The sequence below is a fragment of the Synchiropus splendidus genome, chromosome 5, assembly GCF_027744825.2.
Source record: "Synchiropus splendidus isolate RoL2022-P1 chromosome 5, RoL_Sspl_1.0, whole genome shotgun sequence".
Classification (NCBI taxonomy): Eukaryota; Metazoa; Chordata; class Actinopteri; order Syngnathiformes; family Callionymidae; genus Synchiropus; species Synchiropus splendidus.
Genome location: NC_071338.1, coordinates 15926045 through 15944331, shown reverse-complemented (window position 1 = coordinate 15944331; position 18287 = coordinate 15926045). Strand labels below are relative to the sequence as shown.

General features: G+C 41.0%; 1 protein-coding gene across 5 annotated transcripts in view; it reads right to left on the bottom strand.

Moving 5' to 3' along the window:
* Positions 1-18287, bottom strand: part of LOC128758513 (troponin T, fast skeletal muscle isoforms-like) — a 40217-nt gene that overhangs the window by 7730 nt on the left and 14200 nt on the right. For 3 of the 5 annotated variants that reach the window (XM_053864523.1, XM_053864525.1, XM_053864524.1), the window contains exon 15: positions 75-116. In XM_053864523.1, coding sequence (XP_053720498.1) covers positions 75-116 — 42 coding nt within the window. Of the gene's footprint in view, positions 1-74; positions 117-2877; positions 3743-18287 lie in introns of those variants that run through there. The other 2 variants (XM_053864527.1, XM_053864528.1) reach the window with 1 other exon arrangement.

The following is an 18287-nucleotide window of genomic DNA, read 5'->3' as shown; positions in this document are numbered from 1 at the left end:
GAAATAGCCCATTTAGATGTGGTCGGGTTTAGGTCATGGATTTGGCTCTGTGTGTGTGTGTGTGTGACACTCACACTTCCTCGACGTCAGACATGGTGACAGCAGAGACTTCACACCTGCGGAGAAACATAACATTTGTCGAACAGGAGAGGAAGTTCAGTGTCGATCTATCTTGCAACACAAGAACATCTGGTTATTTCAACGGAAGGCTGGATTTATTTAGAAAAAAAAGATGGTTGTTAGGATGAAAAAAAAGAAGCATTTCCATGTATTGTTTTCACCGTGTCTGGCATGTGCTTTATTTCCATTGATGAATTCGAGGTACTGATGGCACGGTGAGATACAAAGTATAAATAGTTTTAAATCCTCTTCTTTACACTTCACTTCACAAGCACCAGGACAGGGAGGCTCCACACCAGGAGAGGGTGAAAATAGCGGCGGAATTAGCAGGCATGGACTCATAAAATAAATCAAAAGCTTCATGAGGATTCACAGGGATTTTCAAAGATGTCATGCCAATTCATTTGTTGTGAAAAATCTGATTCACAAAATATGTTAAGATTAAAGAAAAAAAAAGTATTGTGAGGTGAACATGAGATATTTGATTCACATTGCTATCCATCATGGCTTGGACAAAAAAAGGAAAGAAACAAGAAAGAAAAAAACATATTATTATTATTATTATTATTATTATTATTATTATTATTATTATTATTATTATTATTATTATTATTATTATTATTATTATTATTATATTATTATTACAGAACGAAGCACAAATTCTTGTTAAAAAGGGATTCAAGAAGCTATAGATATGGATTTACAAGTGGATCGGCTTTATAATATAAATACTGTCTGCTTTAGTCAGTACATTTTACAACAGACAAGTTTGTTTAACTCGTGTAGAGCAGCAAAGTGACAATACTGTTGTGGCGTGTGATCATCAAAAAGCTCAACCACTTAAAAAGGTTGACAGCTGAAGGACATCATATAAGATGGAAGAGTGAAATTGACTTATATGTCCCAGTGATACATTATCCCATCGTCCTGCTCATTGTCCCATGAAATAACATTGCTGGAACTTAACCAACAACCCGCTAACAAGCTAAGAACTCAATGCATGTGTCCTTATCAAGGCTACTGGGCCTCACCAGTCCTGAATGCACCAACACAACAAGTGACATTCACAAATTTGGGAGACTTTGTGAGAGCGCCATCAACTAACTCAGCACTCAGGGCTTCAAAAACTATTGCTATTAAGCCAAACGAATGTGTTCTTAGTCATTTAATGGGTACTTTTCTCTGCAACACCTGGGTTTCTAGCAACACATCATGTGTTGCTGTTGGTTGTTTTGAAGGCAATAGTGAAATATGAATCATTAAATTTGGCCGCGGATGAAATTCAAGAATCAAATAGGAAAGGATGTAGTCACACTACAGGTCCCATAGTGCACTGAAACAGTAGAAATCTGGTTAAATCGATGCTGGTAAAACCTGGTGAGGCATTATTATAACACTTCTATCGGGTCATGAAATGGGGAGCAATGATGAATCCAGAGGGAACTAAACAATTCTAAACGCACATTTAAACAGGTAATGACCCCTCACTGAACCTGGTGGCTCCTCAAAAGAAACAAATGTCAGCGAGGTCCGGATGGAAGGTCATTAGATTTCTGTAACACTATAATTACTTTACTGGATCAAACACTGCATGCAGAGATGTTCTATTCACGGAACAAAACTCGAATCATCCCACATGCGAGAAGATTCCTGAGATAGAAGTCGCAGCATCAAGGCCAGCGGGGAGACAAGGAGCGGTCTTCTCTGAGCCAAATTTGGGAGGATTTCAACTCCCTCTGCGTACAAGTGTATCCTACTTGATATATATAAAGTATCTTTGGATGACTCCTTCACACTTTGTGGTGGGCACAGCTGCAGAGGACTCAAAGGATTAGTCCGAGATCAGATTTCTACCCATCAGCTGAGGAACGGTGTCCAAATAGCCGCTTTAATCCCAGGGCTTGGAGCATGGAGAGGACCCTCTGCAGCGAGGGAGCCAATCGGCTTCATCCTCCATCAAATGAGCTCTTACAGCTGACGGCAGCCTTACCTGAGAGCGAGCGCGGCCTTCAGCCGTCGCATACCCACACTTCACCACGCTGAATATTTAGTGGGTACTCACTTCATTTCTTTAATACGCACGGATGTACTAGTCTTTGTGCATATCAAGCTTTAGGAGAGTGTCCAGGGGCGGATGAAACAATACAAACAGAATTTTACCGTGCAGGTGTTGGGTGAGCATAAATTCTAACCACCAGGATTGCATTACGTTACGTCACTGAGGGAGTTTTCAGAATTTAGGATTTGATGTTCATTGTTCTTTGCTCTGTGCTTTATTTTTAATATCTAACAAATTATGGTTTGAATTATTTGTATATTAATGTATACAATATTTGATAAATATTAGTAAATGTAATTTTTTAAAGTTGTATTTCATTCCGCAATTATCTCAGAAAGACGTGTAAATGTAATGGTATCTATAACAAATCTAAGTTGTTAGCGCCACTGTAAAAACATGATATTAAATGCCACGAAGTGACAGTTTTTATTAGCCGACGTGGGTTCAGGACCCCGCGCTCCTGTCCCATTGCCAGACTGTTAACTATCCTTGGACATAAACTACACATGTTTGACATGACAGCACTCGTGTCCCTCCTCAGGTTACGACCTGCAGCTCAGTGGGAAATACCACATTTTCCTGGCGAAAAACTCCACGCATAAATGCAATAAAGTTGAATAACAAGTTGGGGAATTCATATTCCACCTAATATATGAGTAAACCATGAATTTATGACCGGTAAAGTGTGTGCGTCTCACCTCAGAGAAGAAGAGCGGCTCCTCTGACGATGAAGAGGATGGACTGTAAGAAACTACCGGCTCCGCTCAGAGAATAAGTCCCTGTGTCCTGCTGATACTTGAGCTCATCATGTCCTTATTGGCTGTGCGATGACAGTGAGGTGTGTGTGTAGAATATACATAAGAGGGCGGGGGGTGAGGGGGGTTTACATCCATGACCCTGGAGAAGGAGATGGATGAAATGCAGTGGATGGAAGAGGAGGGCTCAGGTTTTGGAAAGGAGCAGCTGAGAAGCTTCTGTTGCTAAATTTACAGTGATTGAAGGCTGAGAGAGGGTTACGCATCGGCTTGGCATCCAGACAATGGAGGGAAAGTGTACGTGTGTGAGTGTGGTGGTCACTCTAACAACCACTCAAGACGCAGACAGTTCTCTGTGCGTCGCTTTTTGATTTCATCTAAAAAACAAAGAAACAACAAAATGCTTACAAAAACAAAAAGGCCCTCCAGATATAACTTTAAAAAGAAATAAAAGAATAAGTACTTACTCACTGTAGCTGCGTCCAATTTTTTAATAAAATAGAATATCAGTGTAGAGTGTTAGAGACGGTCCCACGTAATGTAAACAAAACAAATGAATTCTTGTGGACACTGAAGGGAGTTGCTTGACACCCATGGAGCCTGGGAGTAAATAGCGTTTGGATTATTGAGAACTTTAATTAGAAGTTACTGCCTGCTTGCCCCCTGACTTTCCAATTAAATTCTCTGAACATGTTCCAAGTTCCCGCAGCCACTGACAGTGAGACTGCTGCAGGGGTGCATGTGATCCAGAACAGACAATGTGGACTTGTGTTCAATCAAAAATACACGTGACGCACCCCAGAGAATAGATCGCCAACACAGCGTCCGTGCAATATATATATATATATATATATATATATATATATATATATATATATATATATATATATATATATATATATATATATATATATATATATATTAGGTGTAGCATTTAAACACGTTTAATAACCCACACGATCAAACAGCCAGTCTAGCCTCCTGAGGGGGGCAGTAGAGTTAATATTACTGTGACATTACCTTCATTGATTTGCGTATCACTTTGGGGGAAAACAAACATTTTGTAACAACACAGATGATTTTATCTTTCTTATGTGCCTCACTTGCTTCTGAGGTACAGTGTTACTGTACAACAGAAAAATTACAGAAGCATTATTTGAATTCTCTTGTTTAAAAAACAAATACGGTCTATGTCTGTGATGGTGATGTCAATAGTATTTTATGACATTATTTTCAACTTATCGGGGTTCAAATTGGAAAGGGAAAGTAACGATTCAAATAAATAGAAATTCAACCATTGTCATGTCAACAAAAGGTGTTGTATACGTTTTTTTAATGCAGACGTATATCATTTTTACATATTACCTATTACACAATGTAAGTGTTAAAATCAAACGTATACTTTAAAAGATACTGTATTTTTGTTGAAAAGTACTTAGATTGCAGCCAACCTGAAAACACCTCATATGTATATGGTTAATGCTTGCACTATTTTGTCAGTCTGTTCATTCAGTCACGCTTTTAACATATTGAGTTAATAGTTTTGTAATGTGTGCAATTTGCTTCCACATTTTGAGCAACCCTCCAGTCTCCTTTCTAGTTTTGGTGCTCTACAGCGACTACTAAAGGAGGAATTGGATAAAGTCTTAGCAAGCTGGAAACTAAAATGTGTAGTCAACGTCATGGTTCTGGCCTTGCACAGGTTTTGGGAGGAGGTCAGATCAGTGCAGCAGCTGGTGCATGTGGAGGTGGATCAGTTCATCAGCAATGTTGGCATCAAACTTGACCATAACTATGAAGACTATATAACATTTGTAAATAGAGTTAAGTAGCTTAAGTCGCGAGATCTTTATAGTTTACTGCATCTAGATGTAATACTGATGAACTATGCCCTCATATTGAACAGCTGTTGGACTTTACTATTTGCTTTCATCATTGTTGTTGTTCCTTTTTTTTTAATTCTTTTAGTCGCATACAATTGTTAATATGTAATGAAGAAAACACATTTTAATGTTTGATGGTGGAACACTCTCTGTCACTGCCACAGTATCACAGGTGAAGCTCTTTGAAGAGATGTTAATGTAGGAAAAGTCTATTCTGGATCTGAACAGCTCAGAAAAAAATCCCTCTGTGTCTGAGGTCATTCACCTCTCTGGCCAATTCCATCAGTATCTAATCTGAATGTCCCTGAAGGGAACGGTCCATCACCATCGTGGAGACTGCCCAGGAAAAAGAAAAAAAAAGTCTGAGGTTTGAAAGTGAAAAGAAATTCATTCTACGAATGAAAGCCTATAAATGTTACAGTGGAAAACACTAGTTGCCATTATGGGATGACACGTATCCTGACTGGAACAGCAGCACTACAGAGAGCTAGAGCCAGCTGACATATTTGAGAGATGTGGCACGTGCAGACAAAGGTCAAGGGGTCAACACACTGAGCATCCAACTCCATAGCATAACATAGCCCATCTTTAGCAAAGCCATCATCGGGTAAAAATACACATCATTCATAAAAAAAGAAAACTCCAGAAATAAACGTGATATTGTATGTTATTTTCATCATAATTGTTTTTAAATAAAAGTCACATTTTTATCACAACTGAACATGGCATTTTTTATTTTAGAAATTGAGAACAGCAACTTAACTACACTAATTTAAAGCATGAAATGAAAAAAAAGTAGGTCCTAAAATATAATGTTGTAGTACCGGCCTTGAGAACGGTCTTGCAATTTCAACATCTCAGGCAACCTAAGATATCACAGGCAGTTTAAAAAACACACAAAAAAACAGGGCAGTCCTTAAAGAACAAAGAGAAAAATGAATGTAGGATGAAGGAAATTGAATAAGCAGCGGTAAGACTTGCATGTTTGCGAGTATGATCACTGTAATACAGCCTGCAACAAATACTTACGAGGGGGGATGAAGCTGGGTTTGACAGTTTAACCCCCTTCATACAGAGGGTGATGAAATATAGCGATGGAATGAGTTCTATTCACGATGATAGCTACTAGAGATCTGTGTTTGTATGTTTTGGACAGTGCAGAGTGAAAACCCTCCGGTAATATCCACCCGACTTCTCGCAGAACACATGGCCAGTTTAAATGTCAGAGACGTTCATTGTTGGACGGGCTGTTTTATGTGGGAAAGACCTTGTGTTCCTCTCTGTGGAAAAAATGACGTGTGCAACATCTTGACAGCAGCGGAGGAAGGAGAAACTAGTCAGCTGCATGAGCTCACTTCCTTATAATTGCAAACACATGACACACAGACTGATAGAAGTAACACGTATGACAGCAGTTTGGAGGGATGAAAATCTTCTGTGACCTGAATCTTTAGAAAACATGTATAAACATTTGGGTCAGCACTGACTGCCCTTCCTATTTTACTAATTATTTGAAACAACATTGTCAAAAAGAAACAAACAAAACCTTTTGAATCCATCCGTACAGAGCCAAATGTCCATATTGACTTGCGAGACCAGCTCCTGCCCGTGTTGCCCCCTGTTGGTCGGGTGTGGTGTAAAAAAAATATCCGCCACGTCCATACACCATGAAGAAGCCCAATACCACCGGTAGGGGTTGCACCTTAACCGTCTCAGGTGGCTTCCAATACCCCCCCCCCATCTGCCCTTCCAGCTCGCCCTGAAGGCACTGTGTTATTTTTGGCAGGGACATGGGTGCTGAAGCTCACTCCCAGAGGCTCCAGTTCACTTCAGGATGAGACGGGCCTGCGGCACTCTGAGCTGGGATTAACAAGCTGGGAGCACTTTGTCCCAACAGCCGCTCGCTGAAGGTAAACCAGTCAAACTGTGTGTGTGCTGAGTGACGAGCTGGCAATAGAGCTGCGTCGACCAGGACGGATGTTCAGGCGATAACCTGCAAATGTTGTGTGGGATTTGACTGCAGCATGTGCACAAGGTGAAATCAAAAACGCTTATCAGACATGTGTCTAAAAGGGAGAAGAATATAATCCAGTGTGGAGGCCTGAGTGGGAACAGAATGGTGCTATTTAAGGCATCAAATAAAAACATATATATTGCTCTATGTACATGTTTAATGTACTTTCAGGCTTTCCTCTTACCATGCGCCTTTGATTCTCGTTCCAGATATCGATACAAGACAGCTGTCTGCTATCTTCAGGTAAGACTCTGGATTATTTATACCATGCTAAATGGTCAAGCAGAGCTCAGCCTCCCTTTCGGATAATTGCACTTGTCCGTGCTGGATTGGTTGATGTCAGTGCACAGATTTATCAGCACTAATCTTACACTTTCCTCTTTGGACACTCTCCAGTGGAAACCTCCCAGACATCCAACTCCTGAGCCTTAAAAAAGCGTCTTCTCAAATGTCAGTTGGCCTCCTTGACTCTGTGAGCGTCGCTGCGACAGCAGGGAGTCTTGTTCGTCAAAGACAATGGAAAGACAGATACTCTTAAACAATGTCTTTACTCGATAAGTGCTGTGTACTGGAGGCGGCAGGAATGTGAAAACAAATAAAGTTTTAAGAGAGCCATCGCTCTGAGGGACAGGAGTAAGCCCATAGTCGTGGAAGCTCTGGGAGGATTTTGGCTGGTATTGATTTCCAGCTGGGTGAGACTCTGAGAGCGGGACGACAGGCAGCAGGTGCTCAGGGTCAAAATGTTTACTCTTATTTCCTTTCGACTAAAATTAGAAAACCTTCTAGTGTGACCCAATGATAAGATGGAGAGAGGCAGACATTTTAGCTCAACAAATGGAACTTCATTGGTGAAAACGTTATTTAGAAAATCTTAAGTCCAACAATATTTGCATTTAGGTCGTATTTAATAACACACTGTTCTGATGTGGACCAATTGCAGTTGTATTTTAACCTACGCCTTCAGTTACAGCTGTTTATATTCAGTTATAAACAACCAGATTCAAATCCAATTTCCCCAGTGAATGAAGTTTTATTATTATTATTTTTATCATTACTATTATTATTATTATTATTATTTAGGCCTATTTGCGGTTTCCAATACTTTTGGAAACACTGATCTACCTCATTTCACAAACTGCCCTGGTTTTCACCGTAAACACACATGCATTTTCATGAACATAACTTCTGCAGTTTTTGAAAATACTCACATAATCTATAATCTGTTCATTTAGATTTAGATTTTAGACCCATGTATTACAAGATTAAAGGCATTGAAGGCCGCATCCACACGAAAATCCCTCTTTTCTGATTTGATTTTTTTCCGACTGCTGCTTAAAAAAAAAATAAAATAAATGTAATTCACATTTAATCCACATGGTTTTGTGTTAATTTTTCCAACTGTTGCCAAATGGGCACTTTTTTGTAGTCTGGTGTTGTGAAGTGACAATGTTTGAAAAACTAGAGAGATGAGTGACAAGCCTTTGCTTTCAGATTGCTGTTTGTTTGGCTTCATAAATAAAGATGTGAATATTCAGTGCACTTCCTGTGACAAGGCCCAAAGTTCAGAATGTTGTGGGCCATAATTGATCAGTTTTGATGAAGAAATCGAGATGTGGTGTCTCCACTCTGCCAAGGGAAGAATCAAAAGCAATTTATTTCATCATTTTGCTGTAAATAATTGGTTTAAATATAATGCAAATACCACATTTTGGCGAGGAAAAATGGTCGTGGAGGCATTCAAAAATATTATCTATCGAATACCTGTGTCTGTGAAGCCTTTTGTGGAAATTGAATTCTTCTAAAAAAAAAACCCATTTTAATTCATTTGATGGACTTGGTGAAGATAAGAGTTTAACCCTAAACACACCCTCACTGAACTCATTCCAAGTTCTATCATCGTTCCATCTTCCTGACTGAACCCGCTGTCATGCGTAATAATACTCTGATCGGTCCGTCTTTCCTTTCATTCACAGGTCATGTTCAAATCCGTCTCCTTGAAAGACTATTTCCACAAGTAGTTTATCACTGCAGAGCAGCCTCACCATAAGAAACAGCTTTACATGCCTTTCTATTTGGAATAGTGACACTTCTTGCAGCCATGGATCTTCTTCGGCAACCCAATTAAGAATGTGAACGCTCTGCCAGGGAGGGTGTGTGAGCCCGTGTTATTAGGTCAGCCGCGGGCAGACGGTAAAAGTAGCAAATGATGACAGCTGAGCTGAAACAAGACAGAAGAGTTCAGACTTCTTTTTATTTCACGATACAGTCAGCGTTCTCAGGAGACTCCCGTTGAGAAAGGGTTATTGCACATTTGCATTTTATTATGACAAGAGACCTGTCACATAAAAAAAATAGCAGACCTCTGGGCTGATTTAGTGCAGGATTGCGTGTTTTGAAATAGGAGCAGCTGTAAGCTAGCATCGCTGCAATGACTGCAATTTCAGGATCACACACACTTCTCCTGAGAGAAGAAAATGTAAACGTCAATTTGATTACCATCCCAGTCATTAAACCTGAGAGCGACATTGGTCACATTTGGTCTTGTTCTTTTAGTGGTTTCCTAATGTAGTAAGTGATTATTGTGAAATGAGAGAGGCATCGCATCTCAGAATGGGACGATGTGCATTTGGCCCGATTCGATATTTTCCCGATACATGGGTGCCAATTTGATTTATATTGATTTATTGGCCGTTCTGGTATATATATATATATATACATATATATACATATATATATATATATATATATATATATATATATATATATATATATATATATATAGTGACTGTGATAAATATGATAAATAATATATAAATATAAAATAATAATAAAAATGCAGGTCACAGTTTCCCACCGACACTGGCACTGCCCGTGGTTGAATTTGTGTATTCATAAAGAGTATTTTTCAGTCTTTATAAATACACTGTAGCACTCAAAATATAAAAAGTAGGTGATGTGCCAAAACAAGGCCCCAGAACAGGTTCTGTCAGTAATATTTGGGGGGCTAAATTGTTTCAGTGACTAAGAGCCTGCGTTATCACAGACCAACGTACAGATGCAGCAGGAGAGAGACGGCGTGGAGCTGGATTAAATAACCAATGACCAGCTACTTTCCCTGCAGTTTTACAGCCCAGGACGACCATGCATCGCATAGAGAATGTTTTTTCCAGTATCTGCAATCCTCCAGCACTAGACTAGCAGAGCGCCCTAACATGTTAGCACAGGGCTGCCAATTCAAGGTGTAAAACTCTTGCAAAAGATACTTTTGTCAGGCCACGCTTCCCATTTGTCTCGCCTTTCTAGCCAAGTGACTTCATGAATGCAGTCTGAGGTGCACTGGCGAAATGGCTCTGTGGACTGACAGCCGGCCTGATGCAAGCATCAGCTACCTGAAAGTCCTTGGTCCACATTTGACTATAGCTGGTGTTTCAAAGTAAAAGCTTGTCATGCGGATGTGACCAGGAAACAGATTTGGGAAAAAAATCATTCAGGGCAGAAATATCCATATTTAATGTTGTCATGAGAAAAATCGTGATAGATTTCAGAATCGATTTTGTTCCCCCAGCCCTAATCGCATCGAATAAAGACAACAGAAATTGCATTTTTCAACGTCGATGTTCTGTTGCCACAAAATGTTGGTGTATTCACCTAAAGAATTGTCGGCAGAGGGCTGGACCCCCTCTGTCTCCGGCGTTTTGAAATCACCTTGTCATAAAATACTAGCATCTGTTTCATTCAGGATTCATTGTTTTGCGTGAGTGAAGCGCTTTCAAATGATTCAGTTTGTCACGTATTGGGATGCTTATTGAAGCACCCGAATTAAACTAATATCTGGGGCATTTAAACTGGTGAGAAATCTTAATTTATGCGTAGGAGACATTCATTCCTCCAACTCTCGGGATTACGCCCCCTCCCTTGTGATTCGACATTTCAACAGCCAACACGGATGAGGAAAACATCAGAGTCCAACACAAAGCCAATAATGAAATCCCTTAGGTATTGCAGTTGTGGGTCTGTTGGAACCTCAAGTACAGTTAAATGGAATGACTGTGAAAACTATGAGCTGATCAGCAAGATCTGCATCCCTGCAGACACTGACAGAAGTTTGGATTTGGGAGACGGCCGGAAGGAACTAGTCCAAGTGTGAATGACTCAACTGAAACTGCTCGGCAAGGAGTCTTCAAAAATTTGCATCCAATTAAAAAAAAATCAAGGACAAGAGAAGGAGTCAGTTTTGCATGTTAAGGGACCTTTAGGTGAATTCATGCGATTGTCTCTCTCCAAACTCGATCTTCTGCAAACCATCAAACAAGCCACCATTCATTTAAACTGGAGTGTCTCAACATCTGTTTGGAATTACACAAACTTCTTTATAGGGAACCAAATTACAATGTGCGAACAGGAATCTTAAATTATACCTCAACCCTGAAGTGAGAATCCATAAAAATAGAGACTGATAAAATGATCTTTGAAAGTAGAAAGATCAGAGTCCAGTTGATCCTTTCAAATCTTCAGTCCTGGTCAGCTAAAAGGGAAAAATGCAATTCAATTTTATGGCATACTGACAGAAGCAGAAGCTAGAAAGACCTTTAATTCACATTTGTGTTGAAAAATAAACCCTTAAAATGCATACCAACAAAGAGGATGTGTAAATATTGAATCATTGCTCATACATTGAATCATTGCATCATGACATAATTTGTTTTATAACACATTTGTTTCATTAAAAAAATAATTTATGTGTGGCTTAATGTGAAAGTATAAGCCTTAAAATTATAAAGTTTGGGAAGATTTTGAGGAGATGGCTTCTACCGACAGCTGTACATGCGCACGGTTCCTTTCAAAAGCAGCAAAAACAAGATAGCAAACCTGACTTCATTAAATATGCGTTGATACTAATGATGGGTTGTTTTATGACAGGAGCTCGCTCCCTATTTGTTCTTTCTGTTATTGTTGCCCATGATGGTTGAGATGTTCGCCAACACTGAACTGGAAGGGAGGAGCTACAGGGACCAAAACAGGAGCGGGACAGAACATTGGGCCACAGATTCAGAGACTACAGGCTTGAAAAGCAAAGAAAATGCAGATGGAGTGTTAAGATGTTGAGCAGGTTCCACAAACAAACTAGACACGAAATAATCAAATATGTGTTGATTAAGCATTTATTTTATATATTTTTTTAATTATTTCAATTCAAAAGGGGTAGTTGTTGAAGTTGTTTAAGATCCAACAAACCTGACATTGAGGCTTCAGGAGTTTCATAATGCAAAAGTGAGCGATTACTCTAATATCAAGATGGAGTGGAGTCAGTTTACTTAATATAAGGGTTATTTGTGTGACGAAACCTTCGGCACATAAATGTTCCCTCTACTGTAATATATTTAATATGTCTGTCCAAACAATTTGCTGGATTTAACATAGCAAAACTAAAGCATTTTAAAGGCAATCTATTTTTATTTGTGATTCATGGTTTCTCTCTCAATGTCAGATTGAGAATGTTTTCTAAAGAAATCCAACTCTAAATGCATTTCATGCAGCCATGTTTTGTTTCTTGCTATTTATTACCTGCATGTTAATCTAATTAAACTTATAAATATCTGAGGATGTTTGGGAGCCAAGAGAGCCAGCTCTCTTCAAAGAGCCAAAATTCCCTTCACTGGTTGTTACTGGTCATTCAATTTTGTTTTAGGGTAACTTTGTCTAGACTAGTAGTGACTCCAAGTGCTCTGGAACAAAGACCCCATGGCACCAGGTTTGGTCCTATTCCTGCTGACTTTGTATTTTTTTTGCAGCGAGCCAATGCATTCATTGAACCATGTAGTTACACTTGTGTAACCATGCGCCTTCTCTGTGCCTTTCTAATGTATACAATTAACTGTTTGTTACATTGTTCATGCAGACAAAAGTTAACGCACATAGTAAAATGTGAGTCTCTGAGTCATCACAATAAAATGTAGCATGAAATTTATACTTAAAAAAGTGAAGGCAAGGGCCCTTGAGTAGAGAGGAAGTTCTGCTATCAAAGCAGGGGGAATCATAAGCAATGCCTCAATACTTCACTCCTTGTCTCTCAAACTAACTCCTCCTCTGTCTTCTGCAGGCGCTAACATGCTGATGGAGGTGAGTTACGGGCTGGAGCCAGACCTATCTCAGCAGTATCCCCCTCCCTTACTGCCTAAACCCGGCAAAGACAATGCGAGACTTCAGAAACTCAAGAAGAAAAGAACAAAGAAGAAAGGCAGCCTCTCTCAGACGCCCGTCCCCTTTCGCTCCTGCCTGTCACCAGTCAATGAGGCCAGCACAGACCTGGAGCACAGCGACCAGTCCAGTCCACCCAGATCACCGGATTCAGCCTACGTCGCAGATCCCTCGGCAGCTCGCTGCCCTTTTGGCACCCTGTGTGATCAGTCGGCTGCTGCATTCCCTCACTCATGGGGGAATCCTTACGGACAGTTTGGTGACTCGTCTGCTCAGCCCCACACCCTGACAAGGACTTCTGAAGAGCAGGTGGCTCCACTCTACGAGTGCTCCTCGTTCTTATTCGATGACGAGGTTTTGTTATTGAAGCCACCCACAGCTTCACCCCCGTCAACACAACATGGGCAACCTCCAGCACAACTTTCTTCTACTTACATGACATCCAATTCCCAAGGGTCAGCAACAACAGCTCAGCCTTTCTCTCTGACCAAGGGTGGACCAAAAATATCCACTCACTGCCTGACTCTATCCTCAACTGGCCCGACAACACCTTCTCAGATTTCTGGTCCGCCCCCTGCGCCTCTGCTGGTATCGGTTCCACACACCCAGACACAATCATTCACTCCCAGACAGAGGGAGCCAAACACTATTTTAAACAATAATTCTGGAAGCCAGCCATCACCGACTTGGACTTCTGGACCTACCAACAACTTTGCTCATGTTCCAACATCGCCAAAGGAAGAAGAACCCAAGCCTGTCCAGCAGAACAGGATCTATACATCAAAAGCAACATTTTATGAGATATCCAAGCCTCCTTCCATCCAGGACCTCTCAGTGATAAAACCCACCTCCAAAGCTGCTCCAGTTGTCACCTCAGTGATGAAAACCAACCAGAATGGAAGAACTTTTTCTCCCTCTTGTGCACATTCACGAGTATCAACGCCATTTTGTGAACTGATGAAGCCTAGATTTACTTGTGCCCCAAGTCCAGCCTTAAACGGCGACAAAGTTCATCACGTTGAAGTTGAGACCAGTGAATCTTTAAAACCCTTGACGCTCAGTCACTCCTCTGGATCAAATAGAGTGCCTGCTAACAAAGGACAACCACGGCAGGCAGAGGCCAGTCTATCAAAAAACAATGGAGAGGACAGTTATCGTGAGAAAACTATTGAGCCAACTGAGAATTGTAACGCAAATACTGGTTTTCCCAAAGAACTATATACTTTACCCAATGGTAATCGGGGACAGAAACAAGGTGTTTTGTGTAGCGAAGCTGCACTTCTACAAAAAGCTCCATCCTTTGCTTCACATTTGACCCCAAGCCCTTCGATTGTAATGCATTCACCAAGAAGTCCGACCCCCTTGCCTACCACTTACCACCCCCCTGTTGCTGAAGCACGGAAGTCTTTGTCTTCTATTTTGGAGTCGCAAATGTCACTAGCCAACTCAAAGTCTCGATCGCAGTCAACATATTACGGGCTCACGCCTTCCCAATATGCAGCTTACGGTGGAATTAAGACATTTGCGTCAAACCAGTGCCTTGCACCACGCACAGTAAACAAAACCACTCAATCACAATTTGGGGCATCAGTTGAACACCTCAACGGACATCGACAACCTTCAGAGGTTACCGCTGAAACGCCACTCAAACATTCTAAGCTTCAAGGAGAGTGGAAAGTCACAAGCGGCCAACAAATAGTGGAGAAAATAAAATTTGAAGAAAGAGCTGGATTAACAGATAAAACAGCCACTGTGGAAATTCAGCAATCCACAAGTGATGAAAGCACAACAAACGCCTCGTACTCGGAGGCTCCAATTCCTAAAGCAGGTGAGGCACTTTTTCCTGTCGACAGAAGTATTCCTCCATGCCTGTCAAATCTCAACAGCGATTCTTGCTTTTCAACACCATCACTGTCAGATAGCTCAAAACCAGAGGAACATAAACCCAAACAAGCTATCATGAAAGATCACACGTTACAGGAGACATCCCATTCCATACACCCTTGTAAAAGCTCAGGAGACAATTCAAATTTTGACTGTAAAAAGTCAAAAGCAAATGGACCTGTTGCCCTGATTAACCAAACTGGAGAGGAAAAGATCAATGAGCTCATAGCCACAACACACACAGAGCCTTATAAAGTGCACCATAATGGCGGAAACCAAATCCCCCTATCCAATGCGACGCAAATAAAATCATCCAAAACTGCCAGCATAAGTGGCACTCTACCAAATTTCCCCAAAGCCACTACAGATATAGGTGAACCAGAATTACAAGGTGAGCGGCTGAATATTCAAAACAAAACAAACAATCATGTTAAGAAGTCAAGGAACACAGACATTATAGCTGCTATGGTCACAGATATAGAACAGAAACGCGTCACAAAAATGACTAGTCAAATCCAGAGTATTCTGGTTCCAGAATCAGTTGTGTCACATAAAGCTGACTCAGCAGATTCCATTTTTAACATCATCTATTCAAAAAAGCAAGGCTACCAAATTGAACAGACTCTGACCCCTGGTTATGATTTTTACTGTGGAAGAGAACAAGTGATGGACTCTTCTAGGGTTCCCACAATGCTGAACTCCCTCTCTGAAACTAGTCTAGGGACACACCTCACTGGATCAGCTGCTGAGACAATGCCCTCTGACATGTCAGGGAATAAGGCCTTTGAAGGCAATGCTGTTCAACTGAACGATTATAAAAGATATGACTTTGTAATGCATCGTGCAGAAAATATTACTGAGACAGTCAGAGCTGACATGTCCCATGCCAACGCTACCAGCACAAATGACACTGTGGTAGTGAACCACATGATAAAAAAGTCAGATCAGACTAAGTGGCATGATAAGGAAAGTAAAAAAAGGACAGATGCTGTTACAGAAGCACGACCAAGGCTAGACTCGGATAATAGGTCGCTGGCTGTTCCTCCCACCTCTGACTCTGCTGCAGTAGAGCAGAATCAAAGGACACGGTTAGCATCAAAATCCTCTAAAGATATGAAAGCAGATACAGATTGGAACGTTAGCAGTGAAGCCGAATCTCTCTACAACCAGTGCTCAGGAGCCCAAACTGTCAGCCATTCTGTGAATGTATCAAAAGCCAAATATGTTCAGCCACATAACTTCGATGTTCTTCCCAGGACTAGAGTCACAGATCTCAAAATTCCCAAGGGGGTTTGTGCTGATACTCAAAAGGACTCATCAATGGACAATAATGAACAACCATTTAATGCAGCGGTAAATAGTGCTCGTACAGTATCTGCTAGCCAGGTAATACAGAATACAACCACTTCGAAACACCAACAGAATTCTTTCACACCAATGCCACTACAAAATGAAAGGGCCGGTGTCGAAGCGATAAAACAAACAAGGTCTGATACAAACTCAAATATATCTCAGCACAACCCGGTGATTAAACCATCTGAAGCCATGGGAAAAGTAAGTGAGATAGACACATCACGAACCCCCCCGGCTGCTGCTCATACCCCTGTAACAAGGTCCGCTCGTGTAACAGAAACCTGGCAGTCACCTACAAGAACAACACCAGCAGGACAACCTGCAGCAGATACGGCTTTGCCAAATACAAGACAATCCCCAAGCTATCCTGCTAAAAGCTTTTTCACTAAAGCTTCTGCAGAAAAAACAAATGCTGACAATCAAACTTTGGGTATTTCGGGAGCCACTGCTGCTCCATCAAGCCCAAACATGAGACATCAAAAGAGCTGGTCGAGAACAAGCACCAGTGAATTAGCAGAGGTCAGCTACAGCGCTATCATCAATTCACATCAGCCCCAAATGGCATCTTTGGTCAATTCTTCCAAAAATACAATCGTAACCAGAGCACGAGACACACCATCAAAGGACATAATGCGTCCTGAAAAGTCCGGTATCATCCAGCAGAACAGTATCGGTGGTAATAATCATACCTCAGAAACAAATGTATTTAAGACTCCGACCACCAATGTATTGTCTGAATCTTCAGTCAGTACTACACACCCTGGGCTCGTGACTCTTTCTTGCTCAGGGATGACGGACAGCAAGCAAAATCAAACAAAATCAGACAGTGAGAAATATGGGTGTGCCTCTGCCAGCCAAATGCAAATAACTCCAAAAGAAAATATAATCAAAACCCAAGAGATTGAGACACGCTCCATGGCTGTTCATACTGCAAATGAAAACTGTAATGTAGTACCTCGTACTCAAAAGCAGGAAGAGAAACCATCACTGACAGACAGCAAATCAACCCCAGGCATAGTTTTGCCCGCAATAGCAGCTTTACCCTTGAACAAACCAAATTCAGACAAGCCTCAGGTTGACTCCCAGACAAATGTTCCACCAGATAAAGACATGGCTAATCTTGCTTTACCACCAAGCTCCATGGTTTATCGCAGACAAAACAGTCCACAGCTCAGAGTGAGGTCAGTCCAGTCTGCAACGAAGCCTGTCGATGAAAACTCGGAATCTGTTTCAAAGACGCAGTTTCAAGCTAATTCAGGTGAAAGACAAAAACAAACTCACAATAATGCCATTGCATCTCCAATTCCAGTTCACAGGGCAGCAAATGAAAAACAGCACTTTTCAGTCATTCAGTCAATGGATAATTCCATTTCTTTGACAAAGACAACAGAAACCACTTCTAGCTGCGCTGAAATTACTAAATCGGATGTTAAAAATGGGCAGAAATGCAATGCAAAATTGGGTCGGAATATTCTGTTGAGTGGGTCGTCTAAAACCACTGTGAATTTGGTTAGCGCTCAGGAGGCATGCTTCAGCCAAACTGTCTCCAAAACAAAGACGTACGCAGAAGCAAAGGACGTCAATACCATTCAAAACTCAGCTCCATTAGTGGGCACCCTTGCTGAGACCATTAGAAATGAAGAAATACCCTTCAACATGCTTTTAACCAAGCCAAGAGCTAGACACAGACATTTACATGGCCAACCTTTGTCAACCCAAATCCCTCCGCCCTTAAATGATGAGCAAAAGTGCCCCAACACACTTGCTAGTCCAAATATATTAGAACCAGCTATAACAAATGTGAACAGCTCAATTGAATTACCTAGAAACAAGGCCATAGATCAAGCTCCATCCTTGGACCAAGGAAGTTCTATTCAGATAGAAGGCATTGTCCATGCTAGCAGCACAAGTTTCAGAAACACACCAACACCTCAGGCCAAACTCACAGCCTTAGAACACGTCTCTGACAGTGATGATACAAAATCTACCTCAGGTGAAAACTCAGTTCAGAGTACTTCAGC